The 22,843-nt window shown below is 37.9% G+C and overlaps 1 protein-coding gene across 1 annotated transcript in view; it reads left to right on the top strand.

Annotated features, from left to right (window-relative positions):
• PGM5 (phosphoglucomutase 5) overlaps window positions 1-22,843 on the top strand; it is a 69,139-nt gene that overhangs the window by 20,814 nt on the left and 25,482 nt on the right. Inside the window, exon 7 of the mRNA XM_085212810.1 lies at window positions 19,667-19,782. Coding sequence (XP_085068936.1) covers window positions 19,667-19,782 — 116 coding nt within the window. The remainder of the gene's footprint in view (window positions 1-19,666; window positions 19,783-22,843) is intronic.

Genomic DNA, 22,843 nt, shown 5'->3' with positions numbered 1-22,843 from the left:
CAGATGAAAATACTGTATTCTATAAGAATTATTTTGAAGGAATAAGGGGCCCAGGCCTTTAACTTACGCATAGTTCACAAGCCTTAATTAGACTGAGGTGAGGAATGCCTAGGTATTGTAGCTTCTCCTAAACCTATTTTGATTCATTTGAAAGGGTAGATGTTAACATTCAGTCAAACTTAGGCTCAAGCTGTGTTATTGCAACTACTCGTAATACCTGATCATAGCATTTTCTTGACTCTGTTACAACATGGTTACAGTTTGAAGTTTAACTTCAAGCTTTTTTTTTTTTTTCCCTGATTGAAGGTTTTCTGCAATACCTAATACAGAAAATCTATTCTAATACGTTTGTTATTCAAAGAGTTATTGTGAAATCTCTGTTAATAACCAGCTAGGTTTAACTCAGTCAGGTCTAGTATTACAATTCACATCTTCCGTATGAAGATCTTGAGTATTTTATAGACACAAAGGCATTAGACATATTCAGCACTTCTTGAATAATAATACAGATACAAACCTTCTTAGAATAAAGCAAGTAACTATAGGAATTGCATCAACTTATATAAGCAGGAATTATAGCTCCCAAAGAGTTCATTCTAAGTAAGATATTTGTAGACAAGGAAATTAATTGTTGCTTTCAAAAGTGACCTCTAATTTGGAAATGATCAATCAACTCTCCCTAGACTGGTCTTACTTTCCAAGGATTTTGAGCAGCAGTAGTTCCATTGACATCCTTTATATCTGTGCACCTGTGAAAAGTTTTACCTTGGTCATTGACTGTTACTCTTTTTTCAAATACGATGTTTGAAAAATGAAGTTGAAGTGATGGATATAAAGTGAAAGAGGTCTACAGTGAAGCAGAAACATAAGATTTCAAAGGTAAAGCTTAGAGCTTAATCTTCCAATTGTAAAAAAGAAGTTTTTTTGGATCAATTAATGAATGGGACCTTTTATTTTTGTTTAAGAAACAGTAGTAACTAAAGAAATACGCAACTCTGATTAGCCATGGAGAATAGCATATCACATTCTGCTTGTATCTTTGTGACTATTTCTTTGAATTTTTAATTTACAAATACTGTATGGATTTCTTTGTCCCTCTTGTAACTCAGTGGCTTGCAGCTGTCTGCTTTTCTTCAGTATTCTTAATCCACCTGTTCTAATGACAGAGTGAATGCAAGAAGCTGGATATGCATGGCCCTTGCCTGGCATGGATGCCCCTCACTGTTGTAAGGGATATTCCAAAATAAAGACTTCTCCAATTTATAAATACAGTTTACTGTCAACTAGGTAAAAGCGTTCACTGCTGTGATTTGTTCAAGCTCTGCCAGTTCTGACATTGCTCTTGTTATCTTCCTTAGTCAGATAAGTCAGTCTCACTTTCTCTTACCTGTAAGAGGCTTGTTGTGGATTTTTAAGACACCTCTGTCAAATCAACTCCATGTCACATACAAGCCATTTTTAAATTAAATGAAATAGAACAAGTGGAAGGTCTCTCCTAGAACACTGTAAAAGACAACTGCATTAAACTTTCATGAATATAACTTAATGTGTTTGGAGTATAATAAAAAGTTGTTTAGCACTGTATAATGCCAAATTTGTTCAGGAAGTGTAACTTTTAAAATGACATTGCAATATTAATAAATGTTAAAAGATAGGTGCTTTATTTACTCATATATTACATGTTTCGAAAGCTTTGTGGAGGAAGAAATGTCTACAGAAAGCTGACATCCATTCATTATCTGTGCCTTAGTTTCATTTGTGCAGTGGGCTTGTAATTTAGCTGTTATCGTCAGTGTATTGTGTATTTCTGAACTTTCTGTAAGAATGAATTGTTTGTTTATGTTTCTCAGTGCTTGTATGTCATTCCTTGGGAAGAAAAGGACAGCAGGTGTGTTCTATATCAGTAGGAAAACTGAATTGTCCTCTATGGCAGGATGGTCCTGTGGCTTACATCTTCACTTGGCACACAGCTTAGTTTTTGGGCCTGAAAGGGATTCACTGGTCAATTGTGATCCTGAAGGCAACTAAAAAAGGCATCTGCAGGACAGCCTTCCTCTCATTTACAGTTATCGGATTGCAGCCAGTGCATAAAGTGGGCAGGTATAGGTGCTGTAGCCTAGAGTGAGCAGGTTCGTTGTTTGTGCAGTGAGCCGTTCTCAGGACTGAGTGCAGAAAATTGCACTGAAAGCTCTCATCCTTTAAAAGATGAACTGAAAGATGTATAGTGCTTTCTTTCCAACTTGACTGTGAATTTTACTTACACAGTTTGTCCACCAAGGTTAAAACAATATTCTGTTTTTGATGTGATGTAAACATATACTAGCAGACATGACTGACTTATTAAGAAGTAAGTTTACTTGCAGTCTTAACAAACAAACATATGTCTAGACTTAACATGCAGCATGTAAAGACCACCTAAGAAAAATACGCATTTTACCAGTCTTTCTGACTAAGTCTTGCACTGTGCAATAGACAGATGTTGGGAAACAGAAGGTCAGTAGTTCTCTCAGTGCTGCATCTGTCTTATATCTCAAAATGTATACAAATATGAATAAGCAATGGGAATTTCTATAAATATCCTGAATAAAAAATAAAATAAAATCCGAGAGCATTTTAATTTAAACACTTGGAGAAATTTTTCAGTAAGACAGTTGAAGAAGACACTGTGACTACTAAAAGAGTGTTTAAAATAAATGCCCTTTCTTTTTTATGGGCTTATTTTGGGCTACAGCCTCCAAAGGCTCCCACATGGATTAACATGTCTGAACATGTTTCGTCTGTGCCAGACAGCACAGCTGGTACCAGCCCAAAACTGACCTCTCCCATCAGAGGATTTCTGTAAGTGGATGACCTTCATGGGTAAATTTCCTGCTGATGTCAAAGAAAACCTTCCTGGCACAGAATGTCAAAACAGTGTGTTTAAAATTCTACTTCTTATGTATGTTTCTTAAGCATGTTCTGCAAAGTTACTTATACTGTTTACAAATGAGAAGACAGGAAATTATTCTTCACATTCTGGGAGTTTTGAACAAGGTCTGTGTAGTACTGTGACAGAGCCAGGGTACGTAGCATGATTTGAAGACATTTTGGGAGCCTTGTTAGAACAGATCTTTAAGACTTATTCAACTGAATTGTCAGTTTAATTTTGTAGGAGCAGAAACATTTTCGTCTGTTTCCTTCTGTGCAGAAGTGAAAGACGACTAAGATATTTCCAAAATCAGAATAGAGTCCTGAAAAGGGTTATGAATATGTGTGTGTGTGAGGGAGAGTGCTTGTAGGAGAACCTAGTATTAAAGGAGAATGGAATTTTCCTTTCTTAATATTAATAGTCTTGTAATTTACCATTGAAGCTCTTTGTTTACTGCGAGCATGAGAAATCACTTTTGCTTTCAAATAGTACACTGCAGTCAAAACAGAATGAAATTTTTTAAGTGATTTCTAGAATATATAAAAAGTACCGAAATATATATTTCATGTTCTGGTAATTTCCAGTATAAGAATAGTCCAGGTGTAAAGAATATCCAATTTCCAAAATCTAGTATTCTAAACTAAAAGAAGACAGAACCGGGTTGCTTCCAGTGGTGTCAGGACAGTGAGCACAGACTGATACACAGAAGGTTCCGTCCAAACATCAAGAGCCACTTTTTTACTGTGTGGGTGATGGAGCACTGGCACAGGCTGCCCAGAGATGTTGTGGTCTTCTCGTGGGAGACCTCCAAAAGCTGCGTGAGCATGGTCCTGGGCACCCTGCTTTGTGTGTCCCTGCTTGGGATCTTGTGGCCCCTGCCAATGTCAGCCATGCTGTAGTAGATCTGTTTCTATGGCATACTGTAGTTTCTTCTAAATTTTCTTTTACTCTATAGCTATGAACACTACCTTGAAACTGTAAGAGTGCTTTTCTTCTTTGTGAAAACTGCATAGAAAAATTAGTAATTCTAAGTCTCTAAAATACACAGAATGTTTTGTACAAGAGATAAACCAATGATAGTGTAAGGAAGTCCAAATCCTGATAACATCATTAGGAAGCAACCAAAATAGATCTCGTCTGATCAGTGTGATTGTCTAGGTGATAAAATGAGTAAGTCTGTTGTTGGGAGTAGGGCTGCAAATGCCATTTACTTCCATTTTAAGAAGATTTTTAACACCATGTTTTCAGTATTGTTTTACCCCGAGTCCCAAGAGGAGTGGTGTGAGCATTGGATTTGTTAGTATGGAGAAGGGATGTCATTGTCCGGACCTAATGTAAGCCACCAGTACCTACATAGAGGCTCTCAGGATGGAACCAGGCACTTCAGAGGTTGGTTTGGTGAGAGGACAGGAGACTGTGCATAGTTTGGAACAAGGGAGTGCTTGTCTGGAAAACACCGTGAGTAACATTGTCTTATCTCAAAGCTGACCTTGCTTTGGTCACACACTTGGTTTAGAGATCTTCTGTGGTGCCTACCAATCTGATTTATTTTATTTTATTTTTAGTGCTGCTATGCTCCTATGTTATGCCCCCCTCCAGCAAGACTAGGACTTGTTGCAGTACTGCAGGATTATGCCAGCACTATTGCAGTCCTGTAATTAGTGCAATTAACAAAAAAGTGGTGTGTAGTAATCTTAGTTTTGATTCTTTCATTTTTTCTTTTTCTTATAAATTCAAGAGATTATCCAACTAGAGAAACTGCACTATTTTTTTTTTCTTGGTCATTTTCTGAGCTATCCTGCTGACAACTCTGATTGAGAGAATGGGTGCAGTACTGCAGCGCTAAGGAGGTCGAAGAAGACACTGTGGAGCAAGCCAGTGACACTCCTAATGCCATTGTTTTCTTTATTATTTGGACAAATCAGAATACAGAAACTCCAATTTTAATTGCTGTCATAACAGAGTTTGGTGTCATGCTCTAGCAGTATTCACATCTGTGTTGTGTTTTGGTTGATGAACACAGGCATGCAGTGCCTTTTCAACCATCTGACCTCACTGTAAAAGAGCTAAAACAGGCTAATGACAGTTGGCCACGTGTGCAATCTGAATTAGTGGAGAGTCTTTTCACTGTAGTTGGTTCATAAGGTTTTTGTATTTTTTGTAAAAAGCCACAGGTCTTGCCTCTAATTAACGATAACCTTACCGAGACTTCGTTGAGTATGTATCTGTAGAGGCAAGTGAGGCAAACACCAGATCACCCTCTATTTTTTCTCCACTTACTACATCTCTTTTCTGTTAAAATAAATTCTCCCTGACAGTTTCTACTGAATAACAGAACTTATTTCCTTCTATTTGTCCCACTCTTTATTTTCTACTTCCCCCTCTGACTTCATAGATCACTTTTATTGCTGGAAACTTAGGTTTTCTCTGTTGCAGTGCCCATGTGGGGCTCTAGGCTGGAACAGGAAATGTCCCTTTTTGAAGGTGGGAGGGTGGAAACTTCCAGCGCTTTGTTTCTTGTTTAAGCTTTGTTTTGTTTCCCTGCTACATGCATGCCCTGTGGCTCCTTCTGACGTTTCTTTGTTGCACTTGAAATTCTTGGCAGATCATTAATGGCGCAGTCTACTACTGAAATTCTTTTGTGCCATTTTGTGCTCTGATATTCAAAGGTAAATCTTCTCCTCCAGGGAAAAGCTTGCTTCATAAAACCAAGTCTTTATTTAATTTGGTTCTGTTCATATACTGAGAAGACTCTGTGTGAAATTCAGTAACACAGCAGGCTATTATTACAATGTACTTCAGTGAACAGTAACAGCCATTCGTATGGATCTGCAGCAAAATCACTGTCTTTACTGGTGGAGCTTAACAGGCAGGGAATGGGACACAGTCTAATGTACTCTGCTGTGATGTTAAAAACAAACAAATATATAAGCATGGGGACACTGTCTTTCCTAGAACAAGACGTGGTCTCTCTCTTCCTAAGCCAGGGCAAAATTTGGAGGCTAAAATAAGCTTGTAACCTTTATAAGTTTTGTATTTGTTATATATAGGTTCATTGAAAATGCCAGGAGTTCCTGATTGCCATCCATTCCCTTCCTCCTTTATTGACAAGGAGGAGTTAACTATGTATACGCATATGAGTGCTGGTAAAAATAGTAGTAGTAATAAAATAGTAATGAAAAGATTTTTTTGTGTCTCAGCCAGAAAGGGCATGAATAACCTTAGGGATTACTGCAGTGCATCTGGAGACCATGGCTACGTGCTTAGCAGATGGTTAGTCTTTTCTTTATCGGTGTTCTGTACTACCTGCAACCAAGCCCCAGATTCTGTGAGAATCTGCAGTATGTGTGTGAGAATTTCACCTCACAGGGACTCTGAGCACTGTGTCGACTGGTTTTATTATGTGAAAGACATAATTGTTTTAGCTGCTGCCAAAGCACATCTCTCATCATGTACTTGCATTTGCTTGTTGACTTTACCAAAGAAACTTTCACCTTTTGCCTTATTCTCACTTTTATCACAGCTTTATTTGGATACTGTACATGTCAACAGCTGTTTTTAGTGATTCTGTTAGGTCTGGTATGAAGGAGAAAATGAAGTTTTCACACAGCAAGGAGTCACGGACTCTCTGTCCTGAAGATTTTACTTCCTTTGGGAGTTGACTCTTAAAATATTTATGAAAGAGGGTGCGAAATTACATGTTTTGGATTTGAATCTCAAACAGATGACTGAAGTGACATGAGAATAGCTCATGGTATGGAACGTTGTGTAGAGTACGCCTGTTAGCATCCCACACACTGAGGAAAACAAACTCTTAATAATAAAGAGTTACAGATCGCATGGAGTGCAGGGCTTTCCAATACATTTCTAACCAAGAGAAATAGATAAAAGCTACATTAGTTACTGTGATACTGTTGGTCAGAAATTCTCAAACTCAGAAATTTGGATTCCTGTAAATAATACACACTTCAAAGGCAGAGTGATGATGTTTTCATGTGTTTGTATGTAATACACATATATGTGTATATAATATTTTCCTATATATATAGCTTACTAGTGTAATATATAAACAACTTTTACCCTAGCATATTTGCCTGTGAGACTAGTAAAAGTTTTCATGTTTTTCATCACTACAGCAATTAATATCACTCAGTTGTGTTTCTGAGAAGTATGGACTTTGTTGTTGATGAACCTGCACTAGTATTAGGGTTTTTATTAGGGTTTTGGTGTCCAAATAGTGTTTATTACCATTAAAACAATATCATGAGGTTGCCAAAATGTTACAGTGGTGGGATTTAAGAATTGCTCCTTTCTGTTTCTTTTGCTTGGTATTGTGGATCTCAAAGACAGGACTTCAGCATCATGGGATCCTGCTAATCTGTCTGTGCTCTTGAAGGCATTTATTACAAATTGGCATTTATTTCCATCTCCAACTAAGAAAGTTCATCATTATCTTCCTACTACTCCAGTATGACTTTTAACTGAATTGTCTTAAACATTACTAATCATTATAGCTTATACAGGTTAAAGGACAACCATAAACACTGTAATTAATATTCTTTATGGGATTTACAGGGATTATTATTTGCTCCTTCTTTACATTTTCTTCAAGTTTTTCATATTTTTTTTCACTTTTTACAATGTGCTTTCCATCTAGGTGGAGTGAGAGTGCAGCCCCATGCTTTGGGTATTTTTTGCCTTCAACACCACTACGAATATTGTGATTGTAGGTAGTAAAATTTGCCTGTCGACCCTGCCCTGAAACTGACGGAACGCTGTGTGTGGATAGACTTCTCAGTGCAAGGTGGCATGATTAAGATATCATTACGTGTCACTTTTTTCTTTTGTAACTCATCTGGTTCCTCAGATGGGTAGACTCACATGCTGTGTGTCTCCTGTAGAGTGTGTGATCACTTCCTTGCTGTGTCTGAGTGGTTTCAATGTCCTGCAGAATCTGGAGAGTAACTATAAAATACATAAAACAAGTTTATCCTGATAGGAAGTGAGCTGGGTCACAGATTATCTTTAAGGTCCACTGAACATCGCCCTTTGACTTGGAAGACTGCTGGCATTTTGCAGTGAGGTGAATCTGAGTGGATAGAGACAGAGGAGACAAATATAACCTCTTAACACTCATTAAATATTCATTCTGAAAGGTTTTCTTTCACCATGTGGACCTGAAAAGCTGCCCTCTCTTCCTCAAGCACTGAAATCTGCCTCAGCTATGATTTTTTTGTTAGTGATTACTGATACCTGGTGAAACTATTGTAGCTGATGAGCCATGAGTATAAAAGGTCACGTCTAATTGGTACCTCTGATTAAAGAAAATGGAAGAGACTGCAGGCTTTAGGAACACATACAGTATCTACTTTCAGCACATACAAATATCTCAATTTTTTTTAGATAAACTGAAGAATTGTTGGGGTTTCTTATAGGGTGTGTTCACAGCATCTTGTTTTTCTCTACAAAGGTACACAGTGAGGAGAAGTGAGGAGCAAGAGGATGAATTCAGCCATTTTTGTGCATTAGAAGTACTTAAAATAATAAACATTTGAACTTATCTTTATTTACACAGACCTATCCACCTTGGCATCATTTTTTTTCCTGAAGGAGCAGTTTTTCTGTCTGCAAGGCGCTGGATTTGTTAGCAGATTTAGAAACAGGTCTTGCAGAACAATTAACTAGTCTTGCTTTTTAAAGGCTGCTTGAAACTCAGTAAAGGAGAGTAGTTGACCTTTGTCTTTTGGCATCAGTCCAACAGAATACTAGAGAATATACTTTACTTTCAGGTTTGCACGAAACCCCTGAGATTTAAATGGAAACATGAAAAGTTATTATGTATATTAAAATAATATAGAAGAAAGAAAAATTTCATGAAGTACTAGTTTTTCCATTACTTCAGTGTTTTATCTTTCCCCCCATTTTATTATGTGCTATCCTCTGTTTGGCTCTGAGCCCTTGTATAAAACACATGTCCTGTAAAGGAGAAATTTAAGTTGTAGTGTGACTGGGTCAGCATTCTCTTAGCACAAGCCTCCCAGGTTTCTTCTCTTCATAAATCTCAGCATGGGTGGTATGCTTGAACAGGGCTGAGAAGATTTGGAAGGAGGAGGAGAAATACAGCTCAGAAAACTGGATTGTTTTTCCACAGACAGTACTGTAGTTTGAAATCATGTAAGATCCTGTAAAGTTTCTGGACAGTGCTCCATCTCAGAATATTCAGAAAAGCCTGTACCATGCTGACATCACACAACATTTTCTGTGGAAGTTTGAGTAAGCCCATATGCCCGTGTGGTATATAACACAGAGCAATATAGATATTCTATCTAGAGTCCCGCTGCCTGTGTGTTTGTGCTAGTGAAGCACCAAATCTGTGCTGTGAAGGAGACCAAACAACATCGGTGTCACACTGATGGGACCAGTCTGCTTCCTGCAAAACAGATAAGCTTCTTTACTGTGAGGCTAGAGATCTCTGAATAGTGCTGTGTGCACAATATGCTTTATTATCACTTGAGCCTTCACTGCTGCCTATGGTTCGTGGGGGTTCAGCAAAACCTAAATCTCTTTAGTCCTCTCCACTCAGTAAAACTTGGACTGTGAGTTTTGTAGAGCTGTACCTGAGAAATACTGCAGATTTGTTTCTGGTCTTCTTCCTTGTTTCTTGTCAGGACTGCTTTCCCTCATACATAACAGGAAAGGACACTAGTACAAATGCTAAGAATAAAATCTTGCTGTTAGCAAACTCAGTCCAGATATAGACATTCAGACTGATAGTCTGGATTTAATTTTAAACACCACGCATTCAATCTGACTTTTAACATTCAGTAGGGGAGAAGGGAAGGGAAGGTGCTGGCCATGTAAGGAGTTCAATATAGGTGAAATTACGAATAGCTTGAAAACAATTTTTTTCAGCTAACTAATTCTTAGTAAAGTGTGACTGAGGATTGCTTCTAGCGGTTAGATGTGAATTCACATTTGGCCTGATTCCAATGCCTACAGGAACAGTACAAATACTTATTTTATAGTGAAATGTTTCTCACTGTCATTAAGTTAATTTTTCTTTTGAAAAGGGCAGGCATGATTTTTTTTTCTCTTGACCTGCATTTATTATTGTAGAATTCCACATTTGAAAGCAGTTTCAAGTGACTGTGCTCACAGCAAGCACCACAGGTCAGCATTTATTTGTTCTTATTTTATTCCAATTATACAAATGTCTGGATTTGAGCAATTGTGTCAATTTCTGATTTTTTTATGAACATTTGTTCTGTGCTGAAATCTGTCAAAGGCTGAGATTTTTTAAAAGCTGACAGAGGAGATTTTTGGAGGGTGTCTGGAGACTGCAAAGCATGGTGTGTTTTGTACTCTGAGCTACAATGATTTTCTGCTGACAGTGCTGTCCTTACCATGATAGCTAAGCTGAGCAGCAGCAGATGTTAGGCTCATTGGCCGTTTTCCTGTCTGAAGGAGGAATTTTTGAGAAAGTACACTGTTTCTTGGTAGAATTCCTTTCAGGTTGTAGGTCCTTGAAAAGATGGAAACGTAGGCAGTTTATGTATGTACAAACATTGATTAAATTGAATTAAGCACATAGCTGTTCAGAGAGCTTTTGTCTCCTCTGGAATCTCATTGCTAGGACTCTTTGCTGTCATCCATACTTGGCAAGGGAACTTAGAACCAAAGCTGAATTAAAGACCTTATTAGCTAAGCCAATCAGGCCTCCTTCAGCAGAACTTCTTGAAATTGAATTAGCTCCTCGGATAAAGATAACTTCAGTTCCTCATAGTCCCCTGAACCACAAGCTGGTATTGGTGACAGTCTCACTGTGACAATATATATGTAAACTGGCACTACTGGTAATTTTAATGTTGGCGGCGATTTCTTACTGTGGTTGCTACAACAAAAACCTACTTGCAGCACTTGTAAACGTGAGGTGAAAAGATTGAGTCTTGCATGCTGTCTCCTTATTTTATACATGAAAGGTGCACTTACTGTGCCTGGCTATCAGTTAATTCTACATCAGTCGTATTTCACTCCAGAGCAAATTAGGACTGAAGTACAGTGTCCATAAAAACTGTCTTTATACATACAACCCAGAGTGGACAGGATTATCACATCAGTTCTGAAGGTAAAGCAATGAGCTGTGCAGGCCATTTGCTTTGATCTTTTTCTCTCTGAACAGCAGGGAAAAAGCAGAGGCTTTCTGCAGCACTTTTATAGAATTCTGAGGTAGAGCTGTGCGGCAGCTGCTGGCCTGTGTGAAAATTCATTTAGCATCAGCAGTACGTAGTTAAACAAGAGTGAACTTTTATCACCTGTGATTGCATCACAAAATAGCCTGTTGACTTTGGGGCATAAATTGGGGCAATACCATTGTTTTCTGAAGGGTCTTGTGCTTCAAAAACTGCTGTGTTTTTGCCTTTGTTTTGTTTGTTTGCAAGGGCCTTGTAATATTGTCTTTGGTGTTACAAACTGTCTGTGCAAGAAGATTGTGTTGTCACTGGAAATATTAAACTGTGAGTTCATACCGTGGCCTATAGGTGGCAACAAGGAATGTAAATGACTTCAGGGCCCAACTGTGCATTTCAGAGTCTGAGTTTCCTGATGAGTGTTTCTTAACTCTTCTGTAGGTGTTGCAAGTCTTCTCAAGTCTGCTTATACAGAGGTCAGTAAAATCCAGTGAACTTGAGTGATCCAAAGGGAGACACTACGTTTTTAATTTGTTTGGCTTTTAGGAATTTAAAGCCAAGGGGCTGACTTTCCATGCAGTAGTTCATGTCTATGGAGTATAGTGGTGATTGTGCTGAAAATGAATGTGTTCTGTGTAGCTCAAATAAATTTCTGGTGTGTATGGTTGCTGTGTTACAAGGCATGAGAATGGTAGGTAGTGTTTATATGACTTAGTCTTTCTGCTGGGGTAATTTTAATTTGCACTGTTGAAAGCATTTAAACAGGGAAAGGCCATTGTGAGTCTGAGGTAGGAGAGGATATTGGAACAGTGAGCTGGCACTATGCTTGCTGTTGAATGAATTCCATGAAGCTCCATTGATAGAAAGGGAATTCAAATTGTCCCAAATTAAATTTAATAAGGATGTGATTTCTGCATTTAATAGCAATCTGTAACCATCGTCAGAACTATTGTCAGGCAAGAAAATCCACCTGAAATTGCCTATTTTCATGACAGAAGCAATTCCAGACACCAGTGCTTAGTTCAGTGTACTTTTAGTCCACTTGCAGAAGCATTTTACAGCTACAACTTTGCAGGGGTAGGGAGACCCTTTGTAGCTAAGGCATTTCCATATGGTTTTTATTTGTCATTTTCTATTACTATAATCCTCTGTGAGAAAGAAAATAGCTCTTAAGTATCTTTTTTTTTTTTTTCCTGCCTTGTTCTCCTGATAACCCCTCTGCCAACTGTCATATCTTAGTGGGATGTCCTGGTTATCTGTGTTATGTTCAAGCACTTAGCATTCCTCTGCTTTTTACTTAATAAATTAAAGACTGCGAGAGGATAACACTGTAATACTTGACCATAAAAGGGGGGTGGCTGTTGTTTTAGCTCTGCTCCTTGCACAATATGCAGTTGAAGCCTTTTATGGGAAGGTGCAGACAGAATGAAAACATCCAGAAGCAGAACATCTATTTCATATTATAGCTGGTGCCAGTGCTGGTGCTGTCATTACTACTGCTGTGAGTTTCTCACAGACTGCTAGGAGTTTCACCGTTACAAAGAAAAATGGGTGACTTGCTGATCAGATTGAAGAAGGTTAAGTCTGTTTAGTTTGTAATTCCTGCACCTTGAGAAATTGTGAGAATAGGAGAGAAGTCACCAAAGGTGACCAATTATTAAACTTCTAGAGATGAGAAATGATGTTGCAAGGAGACTTCCAGCATTATTGTGTTGAGAACACAGAATAAGCGGAAACATCATGCAGTGAGAATGGAGCAGGGACCTTGTAGTGGATAAAGCAATGAATATTTTGTTCAAGGAAGATAAAAAAAAATTTCAACTATTATGAATTATGAATGTTGGAGAGAAAATGAAGTGATTAATGCAAATATTGGATGGAGAAGAAAATGTGGTGATGTGATAGGCATTCAGTTTTGTATGTCATCTCAGTACTCCAAAAGAATCAAATTTTGGGTCTGATTGCAAGTACACTTAAGTTCATTACAACAAAGGCTGTACAATACAGTACGAGAAGAGAAGAAGCAGAATCTGTAATTGAAGGAAAGAAAAACTGTAGGAAAGCATAAGCCAGTTATTTTGATCTCAGGATTGAAAAGTATTACAGACATTTTGAATCATTTCACCTCATAAAATATCAAATAAAGACTGCATTTTTTGCCAAGGCTAGACCGTACCAAGACTGTTATTTTCAGCTAGAGAAATTATTTTATTGATAAACCAGGTACATATCCTTACCTCAAATATTTTACCAAGAAAGACTAAAGAATTTGGAAGAAAAATTGGTTTTCTTAGTTTCAGTCAAATCATAGACTTTAAAAAATAAAGTATGCCTTAGGCCTTAAATTGAATCAGGTTTTTAATTAGCTGGAGATTACATAACATGGTCTATTTCAGTGGCTAAAGGTGAGGTTTAGAATACCCAGCGTGAAACTTTTTTCTTTTATAGCCAGTACCTCTGAAAGAAGCAGTTACAGTGATATTCTGAGGAACTGCACTACTACATACTTTCCAACAGTGACCCATACTTGTGCCTCTCAGATTCCTTTGATTTCTGTTGACTTAGTGCTCAGAGTGCTTATCCTCCTGCAGAATTGGACTCTTTGCTGCCTAAGGTTAAGCACCTCATCTGCCTCTGCTACACAGAGAGGAGTGGGGTGGAAAAAAATGTATCCATGAAATACCAGTCTGCATTTTGAGATCTGCTCACTCAGGTGTCCGTGAGCACGTTTCATGTGAGCAGTTGACGCCTGCAGATGGTGGAAGATGAGAGGAAGACACTCAGTAGCCACTTCTTTCGTGTTCCTTTCATTACAATCTCCTTCTCTTTTTTTCCCACTAAGACTCCAGTGAGTGCAGTGCTGCATTTTACCCTAGCCAGCATTTCACCTGCAGTGCAAAACTCTAGCCAGTCATCTACTGTCCATGAGAGCTGTGAAAGAAAGCCCTTCCCCTCATTGTTGTGACCTTTATCTTTGGAATGAATGGGTGTCATGATTCTGGCAGGGCAGTTTTCTTTAATTGACTGATCTATTCTCAGAAGTTATAAAAGTTTCACTGAGCACAAGAAAGTCAGCTTGCCCCAGACCATTTGTTGTATCTCAATGACAGGTATTCATCAGGTCCTTTTGTGGCAATGTAGTTACAGGCTGGAGCAAACCCTCCTTTGGCTTTTGTGAACATAATGATTATTCCACTGCAATCAGTGGTATCTTTTTATTACAAAACTGCAGTGACTTACAGATGTACAGAGACTGATAGATACTGTTGAAGACTACTTCAACTATTAGTCCATTTGGGAAAAATAATCTGTTTCTACTGTGGACGGAAAGCTGAAAGAACAGTTTCATAAGGAGATTCCTTTAACTCATTTAAATATAGATATTTTTCAATGAGAAGTTACTTTTTTACACAGTTTAAGCAGGATAATATTTTCCTTAACAAAACAGAATCTAGAGTCCTGTACCTTGTATTTTCCTAATTAGGTGATCTGCGTATGGCTGTCAGCTGTGCATCTATAAGATAAGTTGTGTAGTTGTCTGCTTCAGAACAGGTAGATTTTCCACATCAGTCTCTTAAGATTTTCAGAAACAGTTTCAGAATTAACTGTTCTTTTTTTTTTTTTTTTTTCTGACAGGAAATTTTCAAAAGTTCTGATCTTCATTGTGAATTTTGTCATTATTTTCATTTTTAACTCTATTATGAGCTTTCCATTTCACAGTTCGGTGAGCCTTACTGCAGAACCTAAGGATCAACTTAACAGTTTTGCTTATCAATGCTATTTTCTGGTGTTGCTTTTTATTGTTGCATTGTGTGTTCTAATGCTTTAATAAAAAGTGGACGACAAGTATAGATAGTCAGCGACTAGCTCTTCAAAATAAAAGTGAGAGTAGAAGGGTAAATGTAACTACGTAACCATACAGTTATTTTAACTCACTTTATTATCTCCCCATGTAAGAACAGCTGCTGCTGCCTTGATTTTTTTTTTTTTTTTAATTCACAAAACATAGTTTTAAATAGTATGTTTAACTACTCTTTGAAGTTTTTTCCTTTATTTTTCTACATACTGGGACCATGAATGCCCTTAGCTCTGCTGTGGACAGAATAATTGAAATGAATGCCCTGCAGTTTAGGCCCAAGTGTAAATACCTTGTGTCCCCTCTAGCAAGAGCTACTCAGTGCAGCAGAAGGCACAAGAAACTCTACCATGTATTCTCATTGACGTAGTGAGCGCTTACGCTGAGAGAAGGCAAACAGGAATACTGTTTGAAGTTAGTCCCATTAATGTCTGAGGTGATAAGAGCCAGAATGCCCATGGATTGCTGTATTCCTTCTGCATTGTTCATACTCACAGAACATATAAACACAGGTATATCGACTGCGTTGTTAGACATAAATAGAATGCCTCTGCTCAAACAGTTCAGGAAAATGAACCTACTCATATGGCATATTTTCTACCAGTCTTCTTGAGTTGCTCTGGAAATATATTCTTACCAGACCTTTTGACAACTCACACCTACACCCGAGAACTCAGAGGCTTAGCTATTGTCCCTGAAGGAGCACTGCTGCATTAGCACCTTGACAATGAGACATGGTACATATAAGGACATAAAAAATTCCCTCAGATGAGGCAGGCAATGTGTCCACAACTTCTTCAAGTTATAATCTCTTTATGGGACCAGTTCCAAAACTCACTTTCTGAGAGAAATGATATCCCACCTGATCAAGAGATCTCATATCGACAAAAAAAAATAACTTCATTGTAACCCCTTGACTTTCCATTTCTAAGTCCTCAGAATTTAGGGATCACAGAACTCAGTCTCCCACTTTTAACATGGAGAAATTAAAGAGAAAATTAAATAACTGTGTATATGTGAGCTTGTTTGAGCTATCTTGTGAAGTTGCATTGCTAAAAACAGCATCGATTGTAATTTATGGATCTGTATTCCAGAACAAGAACATAGAGCATGACTTGTCAGCAGTTGTTCTTGCAGAATTAAATATTCCAGAAGCCCTCACTATAGTCTTTTCTTTGCTTAGTAGAATATGAAATTTACACTCCCCCTCATGCCCCCACCTATAATTTGTGTTTACCTTACATGTCTTTGGAGATGTAGTAATTTCAGCTCCTTCTTCTCAAGAGTGTTTTCCTGTAGCTCGCATTGTTATTTGTTTGAGCTGAGGTAGCGCATTTTTGCTCTTAGTCTGCAGCTTTGAGAATTTTGGGAACCCTCATTTGTCGTGTTTATAGGCTGCATGGTAAAGGTACATGTATTTGCTGGGATTTCCACTGGGTGATTCTTTGTTTCAGCAAAATGACAGTAAGAAAGAGGATACTTATTTTTCAGTGTGCTACAGGAAAATAGCTCTCATCTTCAGTGTCTAGTGATGTCACATTTAATGTAGGAATCTGAAGTATTATGTGCAGATATGAAGCAAGTACAATGTCTCTAAAAGCATCTGTTGAATGCTAGGATGGGTTTACATGTTTCTGAGATTCAGCTAAATGCAGAAGACTGTTGAATTGATCCATGCATTGGAGCTATGCCTTTGTTTACCAAAATTTATTCTGTGATGCCAATAATTGTTACTAGCAGACAGTGATTCTTTAAAACTGTCGTATTTAAAGCATACATTCTCCTCAGATTACTCAAACTGTAGGCAAAGATATGGGCAGGACAGGGATAAACCTGTTGGCTAAGGAGGTTGGGGAGGCGCCGTATGTTTTCTAATTAGCTTGCTACTTGGATAAGATGATAAGCCAGGCCTGTTAGGTATGATAATATTTGAATGTCTGTTCAGACTGTCAGTTTATTGCCCTTCTGAAGCTTTGTGGTGAGGACAAATTGTTGTGTGGTTTGCATTACTCAACTGGGATAGAACCCTTTTTACAGCCTTGAAAACAGAACTACTCCTTGCTCAAAGAAGTGACAGTTCAAAGGTGGGAAACAGGCATAGAGAGGAAAGTGAACCTTCTCCGGGCACAACTCAGAGCAGTTGTTGTTTTTGCTCAGAATATGGTGTACTGTCAAGTCTCTTACTTACTCGAACTTGGCCCTTCTTGCATAATACGTTGTAATGCCTTTTTCTGCAGTGCTGCTGATAAGTAGTTGTTAAAGTTGACCTGAATTTGCTGCTTCTACTAATTTACTCTGTTGAGAGTCAAGAACAAAAACAACAAAAGAATTGTAAGAAAGGATCTTGTATTTCAGTGTAAGCTTTATGTGTTTATATATATGTTATGTTTCTTTGCTTGAAAGGCTTAGTCTAAAATAAACCCAATACCAACAGGATCGTCATGTGTATTTTCAGAGCTGGCCTAATAGCCAGAAAACTTTGAGCAAGCTTAACAAGATCCTAAAAGCCTTTTGTGCTGGTCAAAACAGGTCCACCTGAGTGTATTCGTTCCCAAAATAGAGAAATTCAGAAAAGTGAAAGGGAAGGGATTTCCTTCTCCCAAAACCAGGATATTGGAACATTTCTGCAAACAGAGATATTTGTGGTGCATTGTTAGGCTACCTCAAGAGAATTGTGTTTGCTCTTCCAGCATGCTAACCATTGTTTTCTTTTGTATTGTTTTCTACTTTTTGGCAGGATGGTCCCATTCCCAGCCTGCACTTACTGCTACATACAGATTAAAATGCTTTTATGTTTTTGCTTTTTTGCAGAGCCAGCTATAAACCTGTTAAGCTCTGCACTGTATGACTTCTGTTATGCAGAGGTATATGTAAGGCCCAAAAATACAGCTGGTGCTGTATGAACACATAGAGTTATACACTTGCCTCTACCTGACATTAGAGAATGATACACAAGTTTAAGATTAAACACATTGATATGTTTTTACTCTATGTATTTCTTTCTAACTCTTTTCAAATAAGTACCAGCAATTCTTACTTGATTTCATTTATAAAATACCCTTTTTAGATATAAGATATAAAACAAAAATGAACACCTAGGCTGAATAGGAGACTTATATAGCAACAGATCTTTATTACATGGAAAAAAAAAATTGGATTTGCAGATGGCACTGATTAACTAAAGATTTTGCAGATAATTCTGAAAGACTGCACTTTCATTCAGGTTTCAGAAAGGTCAGTATTTGCACATTTGGAATGCTCATCTTGTATACCTCAATATGCACCTGCTTTAAGAAAGAGCAGCGGCCTGTCTGAAAACAGGTCTCTCTGTTGATCAGAGAGGTGACTGCTTTAGCCTTGACTCATAAGTTCTAGGTGGATTATGTTAAGCAGGTTGAATCCCTCCTGGTCTACTTTGTCTGAGCTTGACTGTAGTTAAAATTAAGTATGAGGGCTATGAAAGTAATGTCTCCTGTATTATTATTACGTTGGCTCATGATGTCAGAAGTGGATATTGGTGGTATGACAGTAGAAGTTGAAACTTCCCACCAGTATTCTGTTACATATATGCTGTGTGACAGGTGGCAGCAGTGGGGCAGTTTGATGAAATGATGTCTGACATGGAAGTGCGTATGAAGCAGAGGTGTGGAATTGTATTCCTCTATGTGGAAAAAATTGCACCCACTGACATTCGTCAATGCTTGTTGGATATTTCTGGAGATCAAACAAAGAATGTGAGCCCAGTGAGATTGTGGGTGGTGTGTTTCAGCAGAGGTGACACTGACAGTGAGACAGACTTTTACAAGTGTGCCATGCAGGATGTTGTTCACTGCTGGTGAAAATGCACAGCTAATGGTGGTGACTGTGTTGAGAAACAGTGTTTTGTGGCAGGAAATTTACTCTATCAAATAGTGTTCTTGTGCACTTTGTTGTAGCTTCCATGAGAATAAATAGGAGGCATTACTTTAGGAGCAGCCTACATATATCATCTCAGTTATTCTTCTGTGAAAGATCCTTGTCTATCAGATTGACTATTCCTCATGTCCTATTTTTCATAGTAAGAAGCAGTTGACTGAAAATGCTGTGAGAGCAAGAATCAAGAGGAATGGTAATACTCAGTTTGTGTAAATCCTTGTAGCTTTGTAGAGGGCTCCTTAAAGGGGATTGCAAATCCGGCTTATAACAGAATCACATAAATGCTTTTTTTAGAACAGATGTTGTGCTTTGAAAACTCTCCTGTACTGGCTTGGCTTTGAATACATGAACAGAAGTGTCTTCCTAGCGTGTAGTTGTTGGCCTCCTGTGTTTTGTAAAGGAAGGTACTTCAACATAGTGATCAAACTTTAAGGAAAGCATTAATATAACAAAACTCTACATGTAACTTGGTCTGGCTCAATAACAAGAGAAATGTACTGGTAAAGCCTGTTTAGCTGAGGTTCCTACCTTTTCCAAAGCACTGCAGTGTATAAACTTATCTAGGTTCTTGCTGACAACAAGTTCTGAGGGATCAGTTTTGAATGGTCCTGTTCATCTGTTTTGTTTTGTTTTGTTTTATTTCATAGCTCAGCTGTTCTGAGATACAGCAAAACCTAGAATATTCCTTGACTGACCTCAAGCTATGTGTAAAAAACAAACAAACAAAAAACAACAATAACAACAAAAAAAACCACTTTCTTAAATGTGTGATGTTTTATTGTTTTATTGTGCCTTCTGCAGAGTGGCAAAAGTAATGAAGGTTCCTGTGTATGAAACACCAACAGGATGGAGATATTTTTCCAATCTCATGGATTCTGGACGTTGCTCACTCTGTGGGGAGGAAAGCTTTGGCACTGGTAAGTAGTACGTAATCAGACATTTCCGGAGACTTTTAATGACAGTAATTTTCCTAGGTACATCAAGTCAAAGCCAAAAAATAATAATAATAAAAAATTCAGCGAATTATCTTGTGCTTGAACAAAAGACTGTTATCTTTTCGTATTTTAGGCATCTAGTAGTCACTGCTGTCCATTTACCTGGAAGTATGAAAAATGTGAAAGATGGATATTGCCATGTGAAAGATGGTGGTCTTATCACTGACGTTCTGACAACCTTCAAAGGCATCTGCCACTGTATTCTGACTTGAATGTTATGTGGAAGGATGTCTCTAGTTCCACTGTAATAGTATTTTTTATGGGCCGCGATGGCATTTTGAGGGATTTTGCTTGTATTTGCATGCTTCTTGCAGACTGTTGTTTTTCCTAACATGAATCAGTGTACAAAGTGAGGAGTGTTATGTCTAATCAAACCTGTTACGTGCATCCCTTTTTTAGAGCATTACAAATACTGGAAAACCAGATAGTGATAAAGTCATCACTAGAATAAATTCAGCTGCATATCAGCACCTGTTCTCCCCTAAGTATTTCTCCCTTATCTGTCGCAAGAACCAGTCAAACAACAGAATGCAGAAAGATAAATCTGAGCTGCCCTCATTCAGAGTAAACCAGTGGCTTATGCTCTATAAACCTGAACAAATGTGGTTTTGTAGAATGAGAAAAACTGAACACATTTTACAGTGCTTCTTTTTTTCTTTCCTGGATTCTGGAACATAATTTATTTATTCTTTATGTTTTTTATTACTGTGGTTGTAATACATGTGTTTTTGAATAATTGCATATCTGAATAACTTAACATACTGCATGGTTAATAACACATTGTATATTTTGATGCAAATTCCATGAAGTTTGATTTTTTTGTGTGTGTGTAGTTCCTTGACCACGGCTTTTCATAGAAAATTATTTGTTGTGCAGTGAAATATGATTAGAAATTATATATTGCTTTGATTTAGTTAACTCTGGAACTAAGTGACTATTAGGTGATTTAGGCCAGGATGCTGCTTGTTTAAAAATAGGGATATCTTTAAGCCATACACATTCCACTTTATGCAATAGCTGCTCATTAACTTTCTTCTAAGTATCTGGGCTGTGGTGAAAAAGCCAAGAATACATTAATTTTCTTTGGGGGTCTGTAATAATGAGTAAAGAATGTGTTTTGCTTTCTGTTCTGATTGTGAATCACTGTCCCATTACTAGCACCCTGGTTGCCTTGGCATGACTGCTGTGTCTGACACAGTTTGGTACTGCATTGGATAGGTTTTTTTCTAAGGGTTTTCTGCAAGGTCTTAGAATGACAGTTTTAGCTTGGGAAGGGGGACATTTTCAGAAGATTGTGTACCTTTCAGAACATGCTGTCATTTGTTCTTACATGCATTAGACTGCATCTCTGTTTGTGAGAGGTCTGAACCAGAGGGGAGGTTTTGGTTCATTTTTTACTACGTCATTTCTTCACTTCTCTCTGGATATTAAAGTTTCTCTTGCATATATATCCAAAGATGGTTATTTCCATGAAAGTTAGGTGGCCCTTGAGACATCAACGCTATGTCATTAGCACCTAAATTATTTGAAAATGAGCAACCCTGTTTTCACTGTCATGCTGTAGGAAGAGAAATATGTGATTTGTTTGGAATTAGCCTGTGGGAGTTTGACAGTGAGCTCCCACAGACTGAAGTACATCTGGATGCCCTAGCTAACTGAGTGTAGTGTGTCCTACTGCATGAAAAAGACCAACTAACGAATTTCCCTGGCACCTTGAAAAGACATGACCTCTACCCATGTGCATGCTCAGGTCTGCCTAAGTGTCAGTTATACTGATTTTCTGCAGATCAGCCATATAGAGATCAAGAGAATTGATTTCTGAGCTTGACCTACTGAAACACTGAGGATGTTGTGATTTGTTTTGACCTTATTTCTTTAATAACTGAAGTAGCAGATGCTTGTTGGAGTGGGGGAAGACAGACTATGAGAGATAAAGGAAGAGCCTATGGAGTTTGCCTATTCTTGGAAGTAGGCATATTTCAGTAAAGTCCTAAACCAATAGTATTTTGTACTGTAGCCTCTATTCTGATTTTGCAGCTCTCATCTCCTGACTTCATACCCATCTCTGCATTCTTAGTATTCTCTGTATTCCTGTTTTAATCTGATTCTTCTATCCCATTATTAATTCTTCATATTTCCACTAAATTCTGTCTCTTGTGAGTTGTAATGGTGCTTGAACAACGTGTTCGTGCATGATGTGGAGAGCTGTTCTACAGGAACAGGACCTGTGCATCTTGGTCCACTCTGATCAGCTTCCTATACCTAGAGAACTTCATTGGCAGTTCAGAAAGCCACCTGGCCTCTCATTTTTGACAATGCCATCTAAACAGTAGTATAAACTGTTGAGATTCCAGCCTATTGGCATGCAGACCACTGGGAGCATTGGGCCAGTCTATAGGTAGTTTTTGTGTAAATTAATAGTGGCAGAGCCTAGAGGGCAATTAGAATGATATCTAAAGTTTGTTTTTCTCTTTGCCTCAATTTTCTAATCATCTTTCAGTTCTCTGCAGCTGTCTGGAAAAACCACATATGCCAGGAGATTAATTAGTAAAACATAGGCTGGTGTGTAAATTACCAATACTTCAGCAATGTGAGCTGTTTTTAGCAATAAATATTTACCTTATTGCAAACCTTTTGGTAATGACGTAAGAGCTGCATCACCTTCACAAGTTTCTGCCAGTGTTGGGCATTTGGGTAAATTTTTTATCTTTCCGTCTCAGCTATTTAGGGAACTGAAATGACACATCTTAGTTTTCAGTGCAGAAGTTTTCAAGAAATATACTATATAGCAGCTCAGAGTGTGAAAATTACTGTTCTGTGCAAGAGAATGTGGATTTACGTATCCACATTTTACTGTCAAACTAACCATGCAGCACAGGAGACTGATTGGTTGTATACCTAGGTAATCCAGCCCAGCTGGAATTTCCAAACAGTACAGAGTCTTAGTTTTATAATATAAGGGATTTTGCACTGGCAAATAAAT

The sequence above is a fragment of the Meleagris gallopavo genome, chromosome Z (genome assembly GCF_905368555.1).
Source record: "Meleagris gallopavo chromosome Z, MGAL_WU_HG_1.1, whole genome shotgun sequence".
Classification (NCBI taxonomy): domain Eukaryota; kingdom Metazoa; phylum Chordata; class Aves; order Galliformes; family Phasianidae; genus Meleagris; species Meleagris gallopavo.
The sequence above is the reverse complement of the archived record's forward strand: the minus strand, read 5'-3'. Positions and strand labels throughout refer to the sequence as shown.